General features: G+C 44.6%; 1 protein-coding gene across 5 annotated transcripts in view; it reads right to left on the reverse strand.

The window, feature by feature from the left end:
* Positions 1-889: 889 nt before the first annotated feature.
* The window catches only part of MARK1 (microtubule affinity regulating kinase 1), a 387182-nt gene continuing 371243 nt past the window's right edge, over positions 890-16828 (reverse strand). For 3 of the 5 annotated variants that reach the window (XM_029593162.1, XM_029593161.1, XM_029593166.1), the window contains 2 exons: positions 13355-13399; positions 890-3076 (listed from right to left, as the gene is read on the reverse strand). In XM_029593162.1, the coding sequence (XP_029449022.1) occupies positions 2728-3076; positions 13355-13399 (394 nt within the window). In that variant the 3' untranslated portion in view covers positions 890-2727. The remainder of the gene's footprint in view (positions 3077-13354; positions 13400-16828) is intronic. The other 2 variants (XM_029593165.1, XM_029593164.1) reach the window with 1 other exon arrangement.

The following is a 16828-nucleotide window of genomic DNA, read 5'->3' on the forward strand; positions in this document are numbered from 1 at the left end:
ATTTCTTTGATCAAGCGATCGCACCGCGGCGGTGCAATCGCTGCCGGCTAGCGCAGGACCGCCCCTCATTACTTAAAGTATCGCAGGCCTGTGATACTTTAGAAAATGAAGCCCATTGTTTGCTTTTTAGACTGCCACAGCACACTGATCTAGCTGTTTCAATGTATTATCCACTACGACGTCTAGATCTCTTTCCTAGGTGGTAACTCCTAATATGGAACCTTTCTCTCTGCTGTTCTGTGTATAAGTGTGCTGCTAGCAATAGTTCTGTTTTTTTCTTTACTTGCTTAGGTGCACATATACTATAATCTCTGATATATTGCCTTTGTCATTTATTATATTTTTACCAGAACCCTGTAGTATTACACTGCTGTTTTATAAAGGAAACTTTTCGGCTGATCTCCTGTGTCTGTTTATCTGCTTCCCCCCACAACTTACTACTAAGGTGACCTGCCCATTACACACTTCGTCATTAATGATCAGGAAAAGGGAGCAATGGGTTAGGAGATCAAATTCACAGATGACAAAATTATGTAAAGTAGTTAAAACAATCAGTTTGAGGAGTTGTAGGAAGGTTGGGGAACTGGGCATCTAAAAGGCAGCTAAAAACAGGAAAAATAACTCAGCTTGAGAAAGAACAAGCAGAAGGAAAATAAACATAAAAGGATTGGGGCAGAGTTGGTGTTTAGAGAACTTTGCGGTTCAAAAGCAAAATATATAATGCCCTACTAAAAGATAAGACAAGAGAGTATTTAATGAAGTTAATGAACTGCTGCTTTTCAGAGAAAGGTTAACAGGACAGATGGTAAATTTACAAAATATACCTATGGAATGAAAATGGTACAACCCAGTTCCATAAGATCCTGGAAAGAGACACATCACGCAGAGAAACGGGCAAAAGACAAGTGCTTTATTTTTAGAACCGTTTCAAGTAAGTTTCAAAGAGTGCACCAGTGAGAGTAAATCAAGATGACTTGCATCAACTTTCATTTACGAGACAAATAGGGGCCTCAGTTCCTTCTCTCCACCACCCTTTTTCTAAGGCAACAATATACGTCCATGTGAGATCAGAACCATTACAGAAGACAGTTACATCACACAATACAAAGTCCATCTCTGTCAGGAAGCCATTTCACAATGGCACATCAGCTACATTCGGCTTTTTAAACTTGATTAGGGTTTCAGAGTTTAAATCACAGCTTGTTTCTTTGTCTATTTTAATTGACAGCTTTTGAATTAATTCTTTCTATTTTTCACAAGTGTGTGCAGACTGGGGCAGAGGAGGGGGGCGTATGCCGATTACAGTAATTACAACATTAAATAACATTGCACAATCAACCTCTAAGGTTGATTCAGTACAAAATAACAAGTATTAAAATCTACCAGCACTAGTGGTTTTACATAAGTTTATAATCACTAATTATGAAAGAAAAAAAACTTCTCTTTTTTTTTTGTTTTAAATAGGCAAACGCCTAAATTACAAAGCTGCACATTACAGGCATAATGATGTGGAATAAATACAAGAAATTTGATAAAATATTAAGCACAAACCAGTTACATGGGAACAAATTTTTACAACCACTAAAGCATGAATGAACCAATCTATTGCCTAGGTGTAACGTATGGCAATACAATTGCAGGGGGCGTATTGGGGATGGGGGCGGCGGCAAGCTTTCCGACAGATGGTTATTTCCTGAGGTGGCATTGTGAAGTGGTGTTACTGGTCAATACTTCATTATAATGTAGGAGCTTGTGCTGAGAAATTATTCCAGTAACATTGCCACTAACTCGAATTTTGCAATGTTCTGAAGGCAAGACACTTAATGGATATTTCCTCTGTTTTATGCTGCGTTTAATTTAAGCAATGTGTTCGCTGTCCCCCATAGGCTGTCTACATTTCACTGCTACATTTATTAAACAGGCTTGAGTATATAAAAAGCTGCAGAAGAAACTTTTAACTAGCTTTGACCGTTATTCTCCAGCACCTTGTTCACCCGGCACAAGGTTTGAGATTTTTTACGTTTTTTCTTCTTTTCTACTACAAGTGCCAACACTGTAAACATCTTTGTATTTTTCAACCAAACACTGTCCATTAACGAGGATGAAAGCCAAAGATAAGCAGGACAACCCTGTGTAGAACAAAAAAATTGATCTCTATTTCATAATTACATATATATGTGACTTTTTTTTAAATAAAGAAAAATGGCCATGCTATACTTATGAAAGTTCTACATTGTGCATGTCAATTCTGGACATCATTTTTTTTTTCTTTTTAGAAATGCATGATAGAGGCAAAAAAAAAATAAAAATAAAAATAAACCATCAAAAAACGTAAGTGAGAGGAAAGAATGTTTTCATCTCAAACAAATGCATCAAACATACATTTCTGTACAGAAATCTAGACACAACTATACAAGACCTGTATCTTTCAGCGATCAAGTTTTTTATTATACAATTTTATGAACAAACTGTGAACTGAATGTGCTACGTATTTACCTGTACATGTGAACATAACGTTTTTTTTAGCTACAGTTATTTAATATAGGTCATGAATAAAATTTTACAATTCATAACTATGTATAACCTTATTGCAATAAGGACCGTTTCTACAGGGGAGAAGGAAGAGATTCACAGGCCAATCACGTTAGGCGTAGCCAGTACATTCAAACAGTGTGATCTAGGTCACGGCATGAATATTCCCTGATCCCACCAATACCGTTTTCTCCTTTACAGCTTGAGCTCGTTGGCTATTTTGGATGCAATGTTCTTGAAGGCAATGGAAGTGCCAGATATGCGCTTGAAGCGGACGCCGTTGAGCGAGAGGCGCGGCAGCTTGCAGACCTCCATCTCCCACTGCACCAGGCTGTCCTGCCGAGCGTCGCCGTGCACGCAGAAGAGCAGGAAGCGCTCCTTCTGCTCGTAGTCACAGTTGTTGGCGTCCAGCACCTTCCGGATCTCCCGCATCATGTCGTTCGGGTCCATGGAGCTGGTGGTCTTCATGCTCCACGTGAACCTCAAGGAGCGCGGCTTTGAATCTTTGATCTCATCTTTCTCCTTTTGGTCTCCAGAGATGCTCCTATAGCATTAAAGTAGAGGGGGGAAAAAAATCCCACCCACCCCCAAACAATTGAAATTAATACAAATATTTAACCACTTAAAAGGACAGAAATTCTTGAAAAATGCATTTGTTTTGTTTGCATACGATGACGGATAGATTCATTTGAAGCATGTATCATTCTGAATTCATATATTGCATTCTCTATGTTCTATACTGGGTAGTACACAATTTTACACTTTAGAAAGTTGTGCTAGACTGACAATTGTCAAGTGCAATATCAGATGTGAGGCAAGAGACAGGTCCCTTGCGTTGCTCTCTCAATGTGCCCTGCATGAACAGAATTCCTAAGACTGTAAAACCTTCGGGACAGCGCCTTGCTGCTTGTTGCAGCCTTGCACCTTAGTGCTCTAGTCCTCTCTGATGTTAAGCTTGGGTCATGCTGTCCACGCACCATCCCATGAAGAGGTACAGTGCAGTGTAAAACGTAGACGTTATATAAAAATGGACTAGATACCCTGCACTGGTAAACTCTCTACTTGTAATTTTCCATGCATGCTTCAGGTTCTCTTGAGCTCTCTCTTTTTTGCTTTCAATGGCCTGGTTATTTTCTTTCCCGGATTTCCCCCACTTTACGGGAAAGCTTAGGCTCTTTAAAAATCTGCAGTTTACTAAGTAATTGTGTTAACTTTCCTCCCCAGATATATTACAAAAGCAGACATAGAAAGGAAAAGGAATTCCAAACTATTTTACACAATGGTTTTGAATTTCCTCAAACATCTTACTATATATATATATGTGTGTGTGTGTGTGTGTGTGTGTGTGCGCGCAAAACTTGTTATAATAGTGCAGATGAACAAAAACTAAGCATTTTTAAATGCAAAATGTAGTGCATGAAAGCAGTTAAATTACGTTTTCATTAGTTAATTGTGACTTTACACAAATGTCTCTCTCCAGTGATATAAAACACTTTGTAAAAGTCAGATCCTTAGTATGTGTCTGCTCTGTGTCTTCCAGGTCAAATCTGCTTAGCCCACTAATTAAAAAGAAATTATTTTGGCTTGAGGGGCCAAGTATTAACTGTGGGAGGTAGGATTCCCTACTCAGCTTCCTGCTTCTTTTTCTAGTAGGATGGGGAGTGTGGTTGAACTGGCACTCGCAGTTCTCAGGAGAACTGGCTATCAAACTGGGAGGCAGCCAGCCTTCCCAGGGAAGCATGCGATGGATCAAGATGGTGATGGCAAGGATATGGAAGCAAGATCTTTGGTTTGATGTAACTAATTGTACAAGGGGAAAAAAAAAAAAAGACATAAAAGAGAGCATGATCTAAAAAGTTTCAGAAACGCTACCCTAGAAAAGCATGGCTCTTATAGGCCCCGATGTAATAAGGTGAGCTAGGCTTTGCACACATCAGTAGGTGGCTCTGAGCGCTTTTTTGAAGCAGCAAGGAGATCTTACACCCAAAAAAATGTGCGTACAACCATGAGTAACAATGGGGCAGATTTTCAAAGGCTACGCGCGTAACCTGAGAAAATATGCCCCTGCGCACGCCGAGCCTATTTTGCAAAGGCTCGGCGGCGAGCGCAAACCCCGGGACGTGCGTAAGCCCTGGGGCTTTCAAAAGTGGGCCGTCCGGGGGCGGGTCCGGGGGCATGCCGGAGGTCCGGGACGTGTCCAGGATCAGGGAGCGGTCCAGAGGCGTGACGGCGGGCCGGGGGCGTGTCCCGAGCCCTCCTCCGTTCCGGCAGGCGTAAGAAATAAAATAAGGTGGGGGGATATTTAGGTAGGGCTGGGGGGTGGGTTAGATAGGGGAAGGTGGGGGGGGGGGGGGGGGGGGGGGGCGGGCCTGGAAAAAAAGTTCACTCCAAGGAGCAGCCTTGGAGAGAACGGGGACAGCCAGCAGGGCTCGGCGTGCACCCCCTTGCATGCGCTGAGCCCGCATGTTATAAAATCGGGCGTAGATTTGTGCGCGCCGGGTTGCATTGCTCCTCAATGCAGAAAGGTGTGCAGGCTTTATCCTGCTGGAAATTTAACGCCTGGTCAGAGGTGGAGTAAAGATTCTGGGGCTGGTGTTAGTCCATGGGAACTGGAGTTTGTGGTGTCAAGGGCCTGTGCTCGGGATTTACATGTTTTGAGGGAATAACTGAGGAGCCAACTTGTTTTGTGTGCACAACTCCGAGGAGCGTAACTTTTGCTTTCTGCTCACTATGCGCATGAACTGTGTTTTAAATCGTGTTTTATGCACGCTAAACATTGTCTGGGCCCATATACCATGCCTTGTGCACACAAATTATGTTTTATAATTATAAACCATGCATCACATGAAGTGTAATTTATGTGCATTAATCATTTTTTTTGGCGCACATTTTTAGGTTTATGTGCTTTTTTTTTTTTTTAAACTCCTGATACATTTGCCTACTGCATCAGCAGTTAACTTTCTTTTATTTGCTCATGAGTAAAATGTGCGCTGAAGTTCAGCACACATTTCTAACTTACATCTTATTTCATCAGGGCCACGGAGAGATTAAGAGGTTAGCAAAGTGGAGCCTTAAAAAAAAAAAAAAAGGCTGGAAAAGGTGGTTATTGGTCATCAAAATGGATTATAAAGCTTACATATGGCAGCATCAAATAATGGCAAGGGGCCCGATTGCAACCTTTGATGCAGCTGCAGAACATCTGTGGAGGGGAAGTGATCTCACCTTGTGTGCACCTGAGCAAGACCTGAACCGGGCACCGGGTCAAGGAAGGAATCAGCAGCCCATTGTAAATACAACTTATTGGAAGAAAGTGCCACATTAGTCAGGTAAAAATGATAACTCTCTAAGGTTTAACGATGCAAGCTTTCCACTTTGAGGCCCCTTCCTCAGGCCTTGCAAAATCTTAGGACAGGGAACTTACTAGTCCCCCAAAAGCTTGTATCTTTAAACATTTGTTAGCCTTTACCTAATTACTAATCTTATGAATGGCTAATGGAGAAATTACTTACTAATAATTTCGTTTTCCTTAGTGCAGACAGATGGACTCAGGACCAATGGTAATAGTGTACTCCTGATAGCAGATGGGAGACTGAGTCAGATTTCAAAGCTGACGTCAGCCTACATATACCCATGCAGGAAGCTTTGCTCTTCAGTAATCTCCTCGAAAAGCAATTGTGGCTATATGTGTGCTTTAATAACTTTATTAACTTGGTTAACTTGATTAACTAGGAGTGGTTCAACTGATTTCCAAACTGGAGACCGCCAGTGCACTCAACCGGATAACGTTGACGCCTGGCAACTATGGGTGTCTTGAACTAGGGCTAATACCTGGCTTACCCGTGCTTGTCTTGTTCTCGGGGTTTTTTCACCCAAGGTTTCAGGATTCCGGGGCAGCCGTGAGCGGGATGCTGAGTCCATCTGTCTACAGTAAGGAAAACGAAATTATCAGGTAATTTCTCCATTTCCTATCGTGTAGCAGATGGACTCAGGACCAATGGGATGTACAAAAGCAACTCCTGAACAGGGCGAGAGGCTGCCCTTGGCCCACTTAGTACTCCCTTGCAAAGGTTGTGTCCTGGACATCAAGGCGGTAGAATCTGGAGAAGGTGTGTATGGAGGACTACGTCACCTCCCAATAGATCTCGGCAGGCGACAGCATCTTGGTTTCTGCCCAGGACACTGCCTGGGCCCTTGTAGAATGGGCCTTGACTTATAGAGGTGGAGGCTTCCCTGCCTCTACGTAGGCCGCCTTGATTACGTCTTTGATCCAGCGGGCTATAGTTGCCTGCGAGGCTGCTTCCCCCTGTTTCTTTCCGCTGTGAAGGACGAATAGGTGGTCCGTCTTTTGCACAGATTCCGATCTTTCCAGGTATCAGACTAGGCGTCTGCCGACATTTAGATGGCGAAGACGGTGTGAGTCTTCCGAATCCTTTTGTTCGTCTGGAGATGGCAGAGAGATGGTTTGGTTTAGATGAAACTGAGAAACCACTTTCGGTAGAAAGGAGAGGACAGTGCGTAGCTGTATGGATCCCGGTGTGAACAAGAGGAACAGTTCTCAACAGGATAGGGCTTGAAGCTTGGAGACGCGACGGGCTGAACATATTGCCACTAAGAATGCAGTCTTCAAGGTCAGTAGCCGTAGGGACAGACCGCGAGTAGGTCTGAAGGAAGTTCCCGCTAGGAAGTCTAGTACTAGATTGAGATTTCATAGGGGCACTGGCCACTTTAAGGGTGGTTGGATTTGTTTGACCCCTCTCAGGAAGCGGGAAATATCTGGATGGGTTGATAGGCTGATACTGTCCACCTTGGCTCTGAAGCAGGCCAGCGCGGCCACCTGAACCTTGAGGGAGTTGAGGGACAACCCCTTGTTCAAGCCGACCTGCAGAAATTCCAGGATCATGGTAATTTTGATTGTCCGCGGTCCTCACACCAGGCTTCAAATACTCTCCATATTCATATGTAAGCTAGCGATGTGGAGAACTTGCGTGCTCGAAGTAAGGTGTCAATCATTGCCTTAAGATTATCCGCTTTTCTTCAGGCGAGTCCTCTCAGGGCCAGACCGTAAGACAGAATACAGTCGGGTCTTCGTGGAGGATCGGGTCTTCACGGAGGATCGGTCCTTGCCTGAGAAGGTCCCTGTGTGGAGGTAGGCACAGAGGGTTCCCCGCAAGACATCTTCGCATGTCTGCGTACCATGGCCTTCTTGGCAAGTCCGGGACCACTAGAAGTGCTAGTCCCCTGTGGTGTTCTATCTTGAGGATGATCCTGCCCAGTAGTGGCCATTGGGGAAAGGCATACAGCAGGGCTTCCTGTGGCCAGGTCTGGACGAGGGCGTTGATTCCCCGGGATTGTGGTTCTCATCTGCGGCTGAAGAACTTGGGAACTTGGGTGTTGGATCGGGTTGCCAGTAGATCCATGGCTGGGGTTCCCCAGCGATTTACTATCAACTGGAAGGCTGTGGTTGACAGCGTCCATTCCCCTGGGTCTAGACTCTCTCTGCTGAAGTATAGTCCGCAGAGACGTTGTCTTCCTGCAATGTGTGAGGCTAAATGACTTGCAGGTTTGTTTCCGCCCACGCCATGAGGGGGTCTATCTCCAGGGACACCTGTTGGCTTCTGGTTCCTCCCTGGCGGTTGATGTAGGCAACTGTAGTGGCGTTGTCTGACATGACTCTGACAGACTTGCCCTGGAGACTGTGGCTGAATCGTAGACAGGCTAGTCTGACTGCTCGGGCTTCCAGCCGGTTTATGTTCCACCCCGCCTCTTCCTTGTCTCATTGTCCCTGGGCCGTGTCTCATTGTCCCTGACAGTGGGCTCCCCACCCTCACATCCGTGGTGAGCAAGATCCAGTTCGGTGGGGATAGTTTTACTCCCTTGCTCAGATGGTCCTCCTGTAGCCACCATTGGAGCTGGGTCCGAACCTCTGCTGGTAGCTGGAGGTGAATGGAGTAGTTCTGGGACGTCGGGTTCCATTGTGACCACCTCTCAACTTAACAAACCAAAAAGCTGCAATATCACCTGTAACTCATGCCCGCAACCTAGGAGTCACAATTGACAAAGAACTATCCTTCAAGAACCACATCACCTCTAAAATCAAAGACTGATAGTTATTTATTTTATTTATTTATTTTCTTTTATATACCGACATTCGATCGAGATATCATATCGGTTTACAGATAACTGAGAGAATAGGGCGAGGTCCGCCCTATTTTTACATTGTAACATGGTAACTTGTAAGAAAAAAACAACAATGTGAAGGGTATCTATTTTAACATTAATAGGATTTAAACATTTGTTAGAACGGAGGTGATAGTAAATAATATGACATAAATGATATATAAATATAAATATAGAGATTTTATGCAGTTAGGCATAAGGAAACCTTATATCACAAACTCCTAACCCTACGACGTCTAAAACCTTTCCTATCCCCCTACGACTTCAGAGCAGTCCTTCAACTACTCATCTTCTCCAACCTGGACTACTGCAACTCCCTATTATTCAACTTACCTCTCACCACCATCCGACCACTTCAAATACTTCAAAATACAGCCGCTAGAATACTCACTAGAACTAAAAAACATGATCACATTACTCCTATACTTATTTCACTACACTGGCTCCCAATAAAACTCAGGATAGAATATAAAATACTATTCATACTACACAAAATAATATACGAAAAACAATCAAACTGGCTTAGTACATCTATAAAACTACACTCCCCAAATAGAAACCTCCTCTCAGATAACAAAGGTCTATTAAAGATTCCACCTACTCGTGCCAAACAACTTACCTCAACTCGGAAGAGAGCCATATCCCTAGGAAGTCCCAAACTCTGGAACACCCTCCCAACCGAACTTAGAACATAACAAAATCTAAAAACCTTCAAAAAAGAACTAAAAACCTGGATGTTCACCAAAGCCTACCAAAACACACAATGACTCTCAGATACTACTCCACTCCTACTGGCCCCATGCAAACATTTGGAACCAATGCAGTAGTAATACATACAGAAATGAAACCGCATAGTTTGAAATACGATCTACGTTTATAAAGCCTACAATATTAATGTTGACAATCACATGAATCTTTGGAAACTCTGTTAAACATTGAAACTTTGTAAACCGTTGTGATGGCGAAACCGAAAGACAGTATATAAAACTCGATAAATAAATAAAATAAATAAATAAATGTGGGCCCTTGCCCATGGAACAACTTCCAGGGTTGATGTCATGAGACCGAGGACTTGGAGGTAGTCCCATACCTTGGGGTGAGCATAGTTCAACAGTTTTCGTAGCTGGCCCATCAGTTTCCTTCTCCTTGGAGGGGGAAGGACAACCTTGTCTTGTTTGGTGTCGAACCGGACTCCTAGGTACTCTAGCAATTGGGAGGGCTGCAGGTAGCTCTTGGCTGTGTTGGTGACCCACCTGAGATTCTGCAGTAGATTGTTGACTCTGGTGGTTGCCTGGTGACTTTCCTCTGGAGATTTTGCCCTGATCAGCCAATCGTCCAGGTAAGGGTGAAAGAGGATTCCTTCTTTCCTCAGTGTTGCCGCCACTACCACCATGATTTTTGTGAAGGTCCGAGGGGCGATAGCTAGTCCAAAGGGTAGCGCCTGGAACTGGTAATGATGGTTCAGTATCGCAAAGCGTAGGAAGCGCTGATGGTCATGATGGACCGGAATGTGGAGATAGGCTTTGGATAGATCCAGTGAAGTCAGGAATTCTCCTTGCTGCACTGCCCTTATGACTGAGCGTAGGGTTTCCATGCGGAAGTGTGGTACCCTCAGGTAATGACTGACTGTCTTGAGGTCCAGGATGGGCCAGAACGTTCCTTCCTTCTTGGGAACGATAAAATAGATGGAATAGTGACCAGTATTTTGTTGGTGCGTGGGCACCAGGGTTATCGCCTTTAGGCTTAGTTTTGTCAGTGTGGTTTCCACTGCTGTCCTCTTGGAGAGGGAGTGGCACGATGATCTCACAAGTTTGTCTGGAGGGATGCTGTGGAAGTCCAGATAATATCCCTCTCGAATGATGGTTGGGTCTGCTGATTCTCATTGTGGGGTGCGGCCGGAGCCTGTGTCTGAGCCTGCTCCCCTCTTGTTGTGTCTGTTCCGAAAGGACTGGGCCCTGCCTGCGGGGCGAGGTGCTTGGTAATGTGTGTTCTTGTACGGTCTGAAGAACTGGGCTCCTCTGCCCTTGGTTCTTCGGGGGGGAGGAGAGATGGTGTCTTTTGTTCCTGTCCTCCGGTAGACAAGGTACTGGAGATTCGCCTCATTTGTTGGCTTACTTCTCCAGTTCGCTTTCGAACCAGAGGGATCCTTTAAAGGGCATTCTCGTGAGGTTCGCTTTGGAGGTAGCGTCGGCTGACCAATTTCGGAGCCATAGTTGTCTTCTGGCTGCCACTATGGAGGAGACGCCCCTGGCTGAGGTGCGCATTAGGTCTGAGGTCGCATCCGTGAGGAAGGATATCGCTGGTTCTGTTTCAGCGGACGTGGTTGCATCTCTGGAGATAAGCAAGCAGGCACGTATTACTACGGTCATTGCTGCTACATCAAAGGACTGTTTAAGGATGGCTTCCTGACATCTGTCCTGGGCACCCTTAAGTGCCACTCCTCCTTCGACCAGGATGGTTGTGTGCTTAGAGATTGCGCAGACCATGGCATCCACTTTTGGGAACCGTGGGAGTTCCTTAGCCATAGGTTCCAGGGGGTATAGGCTTCTAAGGCCCTTCTTCTTTTGAAGCTGGCCTCTGGGGCATTCCATTCTAGGTCAATCAGTTGCAACTTTGGGAAATAGCATGAGGCCTGACGGAGGGACACCAAGATGTGGTTCGTCTTTGGTTCCGCTGTGGTACCCGAGCCTGGAATGGTCAGCGACTTTAGGCTCAGAGACACGAGAGCTGGTAACTCGTCTTTGGAGAAGAATCACAGCATGGTTCGGTACGGTTCCATCCCTGGAGGGATTTCCCCTTCCTCCAGGGAGTCAGTCTCGTCCCCTGAGGTGTCTATCTCCTGTAGGGAGGCTCTTGCCTAGGTGGGGCACATCTCGAGAGGTCCGAGAGGTGCTTGGAAGGTCTTGTGCTTCTGGTGGAGACTGGGGCTGTGTCGCAGGCGGTACAGATTGCACTTGGACAAAGGTTTGCAGCCCTTTGAAAAATTCCACCCAGGAAAAGGTCCCTGGGTCCATATTGAATCCAGGTGGTGTTATGGTGGAGTCCCCCCGAGATGCCTTCCTTTGTAGGAGCCGAGTCAGATATGCAGAGGTCCAGGGCGCTATCATTAGTGGAACCGGATCCCTCTATTGGCAATGGAGAACCTTGCTTAGGTTCCCCCTGAGCCTCTTCGCACTGCTGGCATAGGGCGGAGGCTACTTCAGGTTGCACAGCTCTCAGGTGGTAGGCTGGGCAGAGGGCTTGTCCCTTGGCTGGCAGTGCCATGATTTGTGCGCGTGGAGTGACTCAAAACTCGTCTGTGCGCGATGGTATGCGTGCCGGGAGGCTTAGTTGTATGCTCCGGTTGTGCCGACGATGTGCGCGCAGGATGCGCAAGATGTGCGTGCAGTCAACAACTTTGTGCGCCTGGCCGAGATGTGCACGCCGCTGTGTGCCCGACGGTATTTGTGCGGGCCGCTATGCGCCCGGCACCATTAAGTGTGTCGCTGTGCGCACGGCACAGATGTGTGTGACGCTGTGCGCCCGGCTCGTTGCTGTGCACACGGCTCAATTGTGTGGACAATATGGCAGTCAAGGGGGGGAAATGGCGCCGATGACCATGAAGGCAAGATGGCGACCCCCCCCCCCCAGAGGGTCTTCACGTGTGTGGACCCTCACACCGGATCGGGGTCTAACTCGGACGGAGCTGCTTAACCCGATTTAACAGATGCTGGAAGGGACGATCTGTGCGGCTATTCGAGCCTCGGAGACCGGAGACTTAGAAGAGGTTTCTACCTTACCTGGTCTCAGCGTTTCCCAGTCTCGTGCCGGGAGGTCTCTGGCTGCGGGGGGGAGAAGGAATTACCTTCACCGCTGCACTCGATTCTGCATCCACTGCCTCTCATCCACTCTGGAGGCTAAGTCCATGCCGGGAGCCAGCTACTGGACCGAGGCTTACCTCTGAGGGATCTCGGAAATCACCTCAGGAATTCTCGACTGGGGGAGGGACCCTTAGGTATCACCCGCAGGAGAGAAGGGCTCGTCTTCTTGAGGTAAATTTTCTTTCTTCGTTGGTTTAAAATTTCTAACACTATTTTAGTGTGTGTAGTGTCCCTATCTGCTTAGGAGACGGAGAAATACTGAAGAGCTGAGCTTCCTGCACGGGTATATGTAGGCTGATGTCAGCTTTGAAATCTGACTCTGTCTTCCATCTGCTATCAGGAGTGCACTATACCCATTGGTCCTGAGTCCACCTACTACACGCTAGGAAATGAAAGTTTTGGCCTGGGATCCACCTCTGATCATTTGGTATTCTAATTAAAGATCAGACGCCCCTCCCCTCCATAACAATGGTCTTACTTTTACAAAGTGCTTTCTTAGTCACTGGACAGCTAGGACTCCTTGAACTACAAAGAGATTTTTGGGTTTTTTTTTTGTATTAATGGCTTTACAGAATGTGTCCTCCAGTAAAGCTTACTCCAAATCAAGACTCCCAATTTCCAGGGGAGGAGAAAGAAAAATGAAACTTTATAACAGACTCTTAAAATGATTAGTTATTTACTATACAGCTTCAACCTTAGCTTTATGAAATTTAAAACAGTAAAAACTTAAAAACGTTGCCGACAAAGGGAGCGAAGAGCAAAGTATTAATCGTGGCTTTCCTCACCTTGAGGGGTCGGTTCTGCCACTGGCTTCCCCTTCACTTGGATCCCTCAAAACAAAGTTAAGGGTCAGATTCAATGATCAAAGTGGAGAATAAGAGTCAAGAGAACCTATATCTAAAAGGGGGTTAACACAACTGTAGCTTTTAAATTTAGTTTCGTACTCTTGTGATCCAATGTATTCATTCCAAATATTAGGTCAAAATTATTTTGACATTATGTTTTATGGAGGAAGAGAGTCCAGCTTTCCAGTTTTGATTTTCCAATTCTTCTCTGATTCACGTACAAGTAGGAAAGCTGAACTCAGTTTACCTCACAAATGTAAAAAAAAGCTGGAGCCTCGGTATGCTGTGCAGTATTTAAACAGCATGTGCAGAACCTTGCAAGCCCCAGACCATCAATTACAAATTACACTGCTCCATCATTATTTTGATAACTCCTTCAAATTTTGCCAAACTCTCTGGGAGCCACCATATTTGTAACAAATTACCTCATTAGGGAATAGATCTGATTGGTTCATGCAGTGCATGATGATATAGCAAATCTGAATCAATAGAACCCATTGGATCAGAGAGAATTTACGACAGCTCCCAGAGAAGCAGAGGCATTGTATAAAAAGTGGCTTAAAATTCCTTCCAAGCATTATTGCATACTCTGCACATCTGAAATCCTGCACAAGATACACAGGGTTTTAAGTCCAGATTTCCAAAAGTGGCACTTTCTAACAGATATACAAACTATTGATACAAATGCAAAGTTAACTTGCCAGGTAACCACGAAAACAAATGTTCTTAAAGGAAATAATCCTTGGCAGTTCTGTCAAATACTAAAACAGTATTGTCTCTCATTTACACACAAGCACAAGTTTATGTGTTGAACTTATTCCCAACCTTGTAATACTAACCTTGGAAATAGCACTTTGAAGTTTAATTGCAAAAAAGATCCTTCAACGAGACTTTAATTCGAACGAGATTTCCAGGCTGATTCACTAACACGCACTGCAGCATTAACGTGTGAAAACACGTGCTGTTTATTGCAACCCCCCCCCTTTTTTTTTTCCTAATGAGACATATTCACTAACACCTTGTGTTAATGCAGTAGCGCACCTTAATGCAGGGCTTGAGTTACAGAAAACAGTCTTCTATGAGCATGAGAGAACATGTGACAGTGTGCTCCAGAAAGTATGTGCAGGTGTGCTAAAGAAAGCTTCCACCGAAACAAATGTTCTCCTTAGAAGGTTTAATAGCAGTAGGAAGCTGGTGCTGAAGCTCCAGGGAGGAATGCTCCACGCTTCCACTGGTTACTGCTTCTTCATGGCAGGTACGGTAATCCCTGTAAACCAATGACGCTTAAGCAGAACACAAGCCTCCCTCTAATAAATCTTTAGGAACGACGGCACGGTTTCCCACCCGCTGCCATCATTTTGTGTGCCCTGGGAAACCTGACAGCACCATATACTTATCTGCACCAAACTATCATATAGGAGGATGCAGGCTATAAGATTCTCAAATAAATAAATAGAGAAGATAAATATTCCCTGAAGCGTTTCCCCTGTCAGAATGCAAGGAATGTAGGGTTACTGACTGGCTTCAATTCATTTCAAGACAGGTTGATACAGTCTCCGTTTTCATTCATTTCATGCATACCTAGAAAATAAGGGCACACAACTCCATGCATGCGTTCAAATGTGGTGAAACCAAGATTGGATCAGCCTGTCCTGAAATTAATTTCAGCCAGTTGGTAAGAAACTCTAAAACAGTTGGGTCCTGGTCTGGAATGCACAACTAATTTTCTCATTAGCAAAGTAAACAAAGCCTCACTAAGACAGATATTTTTATCAGCCCCTATCACTAGAGCAGTATGGGACAGATGAAGGCCATTGGTTCCCAAATGGACTGAGAGATCAGTGTCAGAATTCCACTCTTCTGTAATAGTACAAAGAATCTCATTTGTATTCTGCAAGCTGAGGATCCTGGCAGGATTCTGACATTTTTGTAACCTTCCAAGTTTGTCCAACAGTGCGCTGGGTGAACTTTGCTGTAATCCTAACTCTAGCCTGCCAATGACTTGCTGCATCAAAACTTTTCTAAAAGACGCCATTCAGTTTTCCATATGCTAGTCTTGTGGGATAAAACAGTGCATCAGACTCTTTAATGTATTCAGAAAGACTAAGAGAATTAGATATTTCTTGTGGACAAAACGACAAGAAGGATCCTGGTAAAATTGTGCTGCTCTTAAAACTGGATATTAGGTCTTCATTAACTGTTGCACTGCTCTAGGTTTAACTATTACTGTAAGAAAGAATTGGGAGCCAGTCGGGATTCCTGGTATTTTAAGATCTCACGTGTTCGTGGCTCTTGGCGAGTGGGTTGCTCGGGCAGCTCTGCACCGTGAAGAAAGGCTCTCTCTAATTAAAACCCACACTTCAAAGCACAGCTACGGTGTGAACAGTTCCATAAGAACATAAGAAAATGCCATACTGGGTCAGACCAAGGGTCCATCAAGCCCAGCATCCTGTTTCCAACAGTGGCCAATCCAGGCCATAAGAACCTGGCAAGTACCCAAAAACTAAGTCTATTCCATGTTACCATTGCTAATGGCAGTGGCTATTCTCTAAGTGAACTTAATAGCAGGTAATGGACTTCTCCTCCAAGAACTTATCCAATCCTTTTTTAAAACACAGCTATACTAACTGCACTAACCACATCCTCTGGCAACAAATTCCAGAGTTTAATTGTGCATTGATTAAAAAAGAACTTTCTCTGATTAGTTTTAAATGTGCCCCATGCTAACTTCATGGAGTGCCCCCTAGTCCTTCTACTATTCGAAAGAGTAAATAACCGATTCACATCTACCTGTTCTAGACCTCTCATGATTTTAAACATCTCTATCATATCCCCCCCTCAGTCGTCTCTTCTCCAAGCTGAAAAGTCCTAACCTCTTTAGACTTTCCTCATAGGGGAGTTGTTCCAATCCCCTTATCATTTTGGGAGCCCTTCTCTGTACCTTCTCCATCGCAATTATATATTTTTTGAGATGCGGCGACCAGAATTGTACACAGTATTCAAGGTGCGGTCTCACCATGGAGCGATACAGAGGCATTATGACATTTTCCGTTTTATTCACCATTCCCTTTCTAATAATTCCAACATTCTGTTTGCTTTTTTGACTGCCACAGCACACTGAACCGATGATTTCAATGTGTTATCCACTATGACACCTAGATCTCTTTCTTGGGTTGTAGCACCTAATATGGAACCCAACATTGTGTAATTATAGCATGGGTTATTTTTCCCTATATGCATCACCTTGCACTTATCCACATTAAATTTCATCTGCCATTTGGATGCCCAATTTTCCAGTCTCACAAGGTCTTCCTGCAATTTATCACAATCTGCTTGTGATTTAACTACTCTGAACAATTTTGTGTCATCTGCAAATCTGATTATCTCACTCGTCATATTTCTTTCCAGATCATT

Source organism: Rhinatrema bivittatum, chromosome 3, assembly GCF_901001135.1.
Source record: "Rhinatrema bivittatum chromosome 3, aRhiBiv1.1, whole genome shotgun sequence".
Classification (NCBI taxonomy): Eukaryota; Metazoa; Chordata; class Amphibia; order Gymnophiona; family Rhinatrematidae; genus Rhinatrema; species Rhinatrema bivittatum.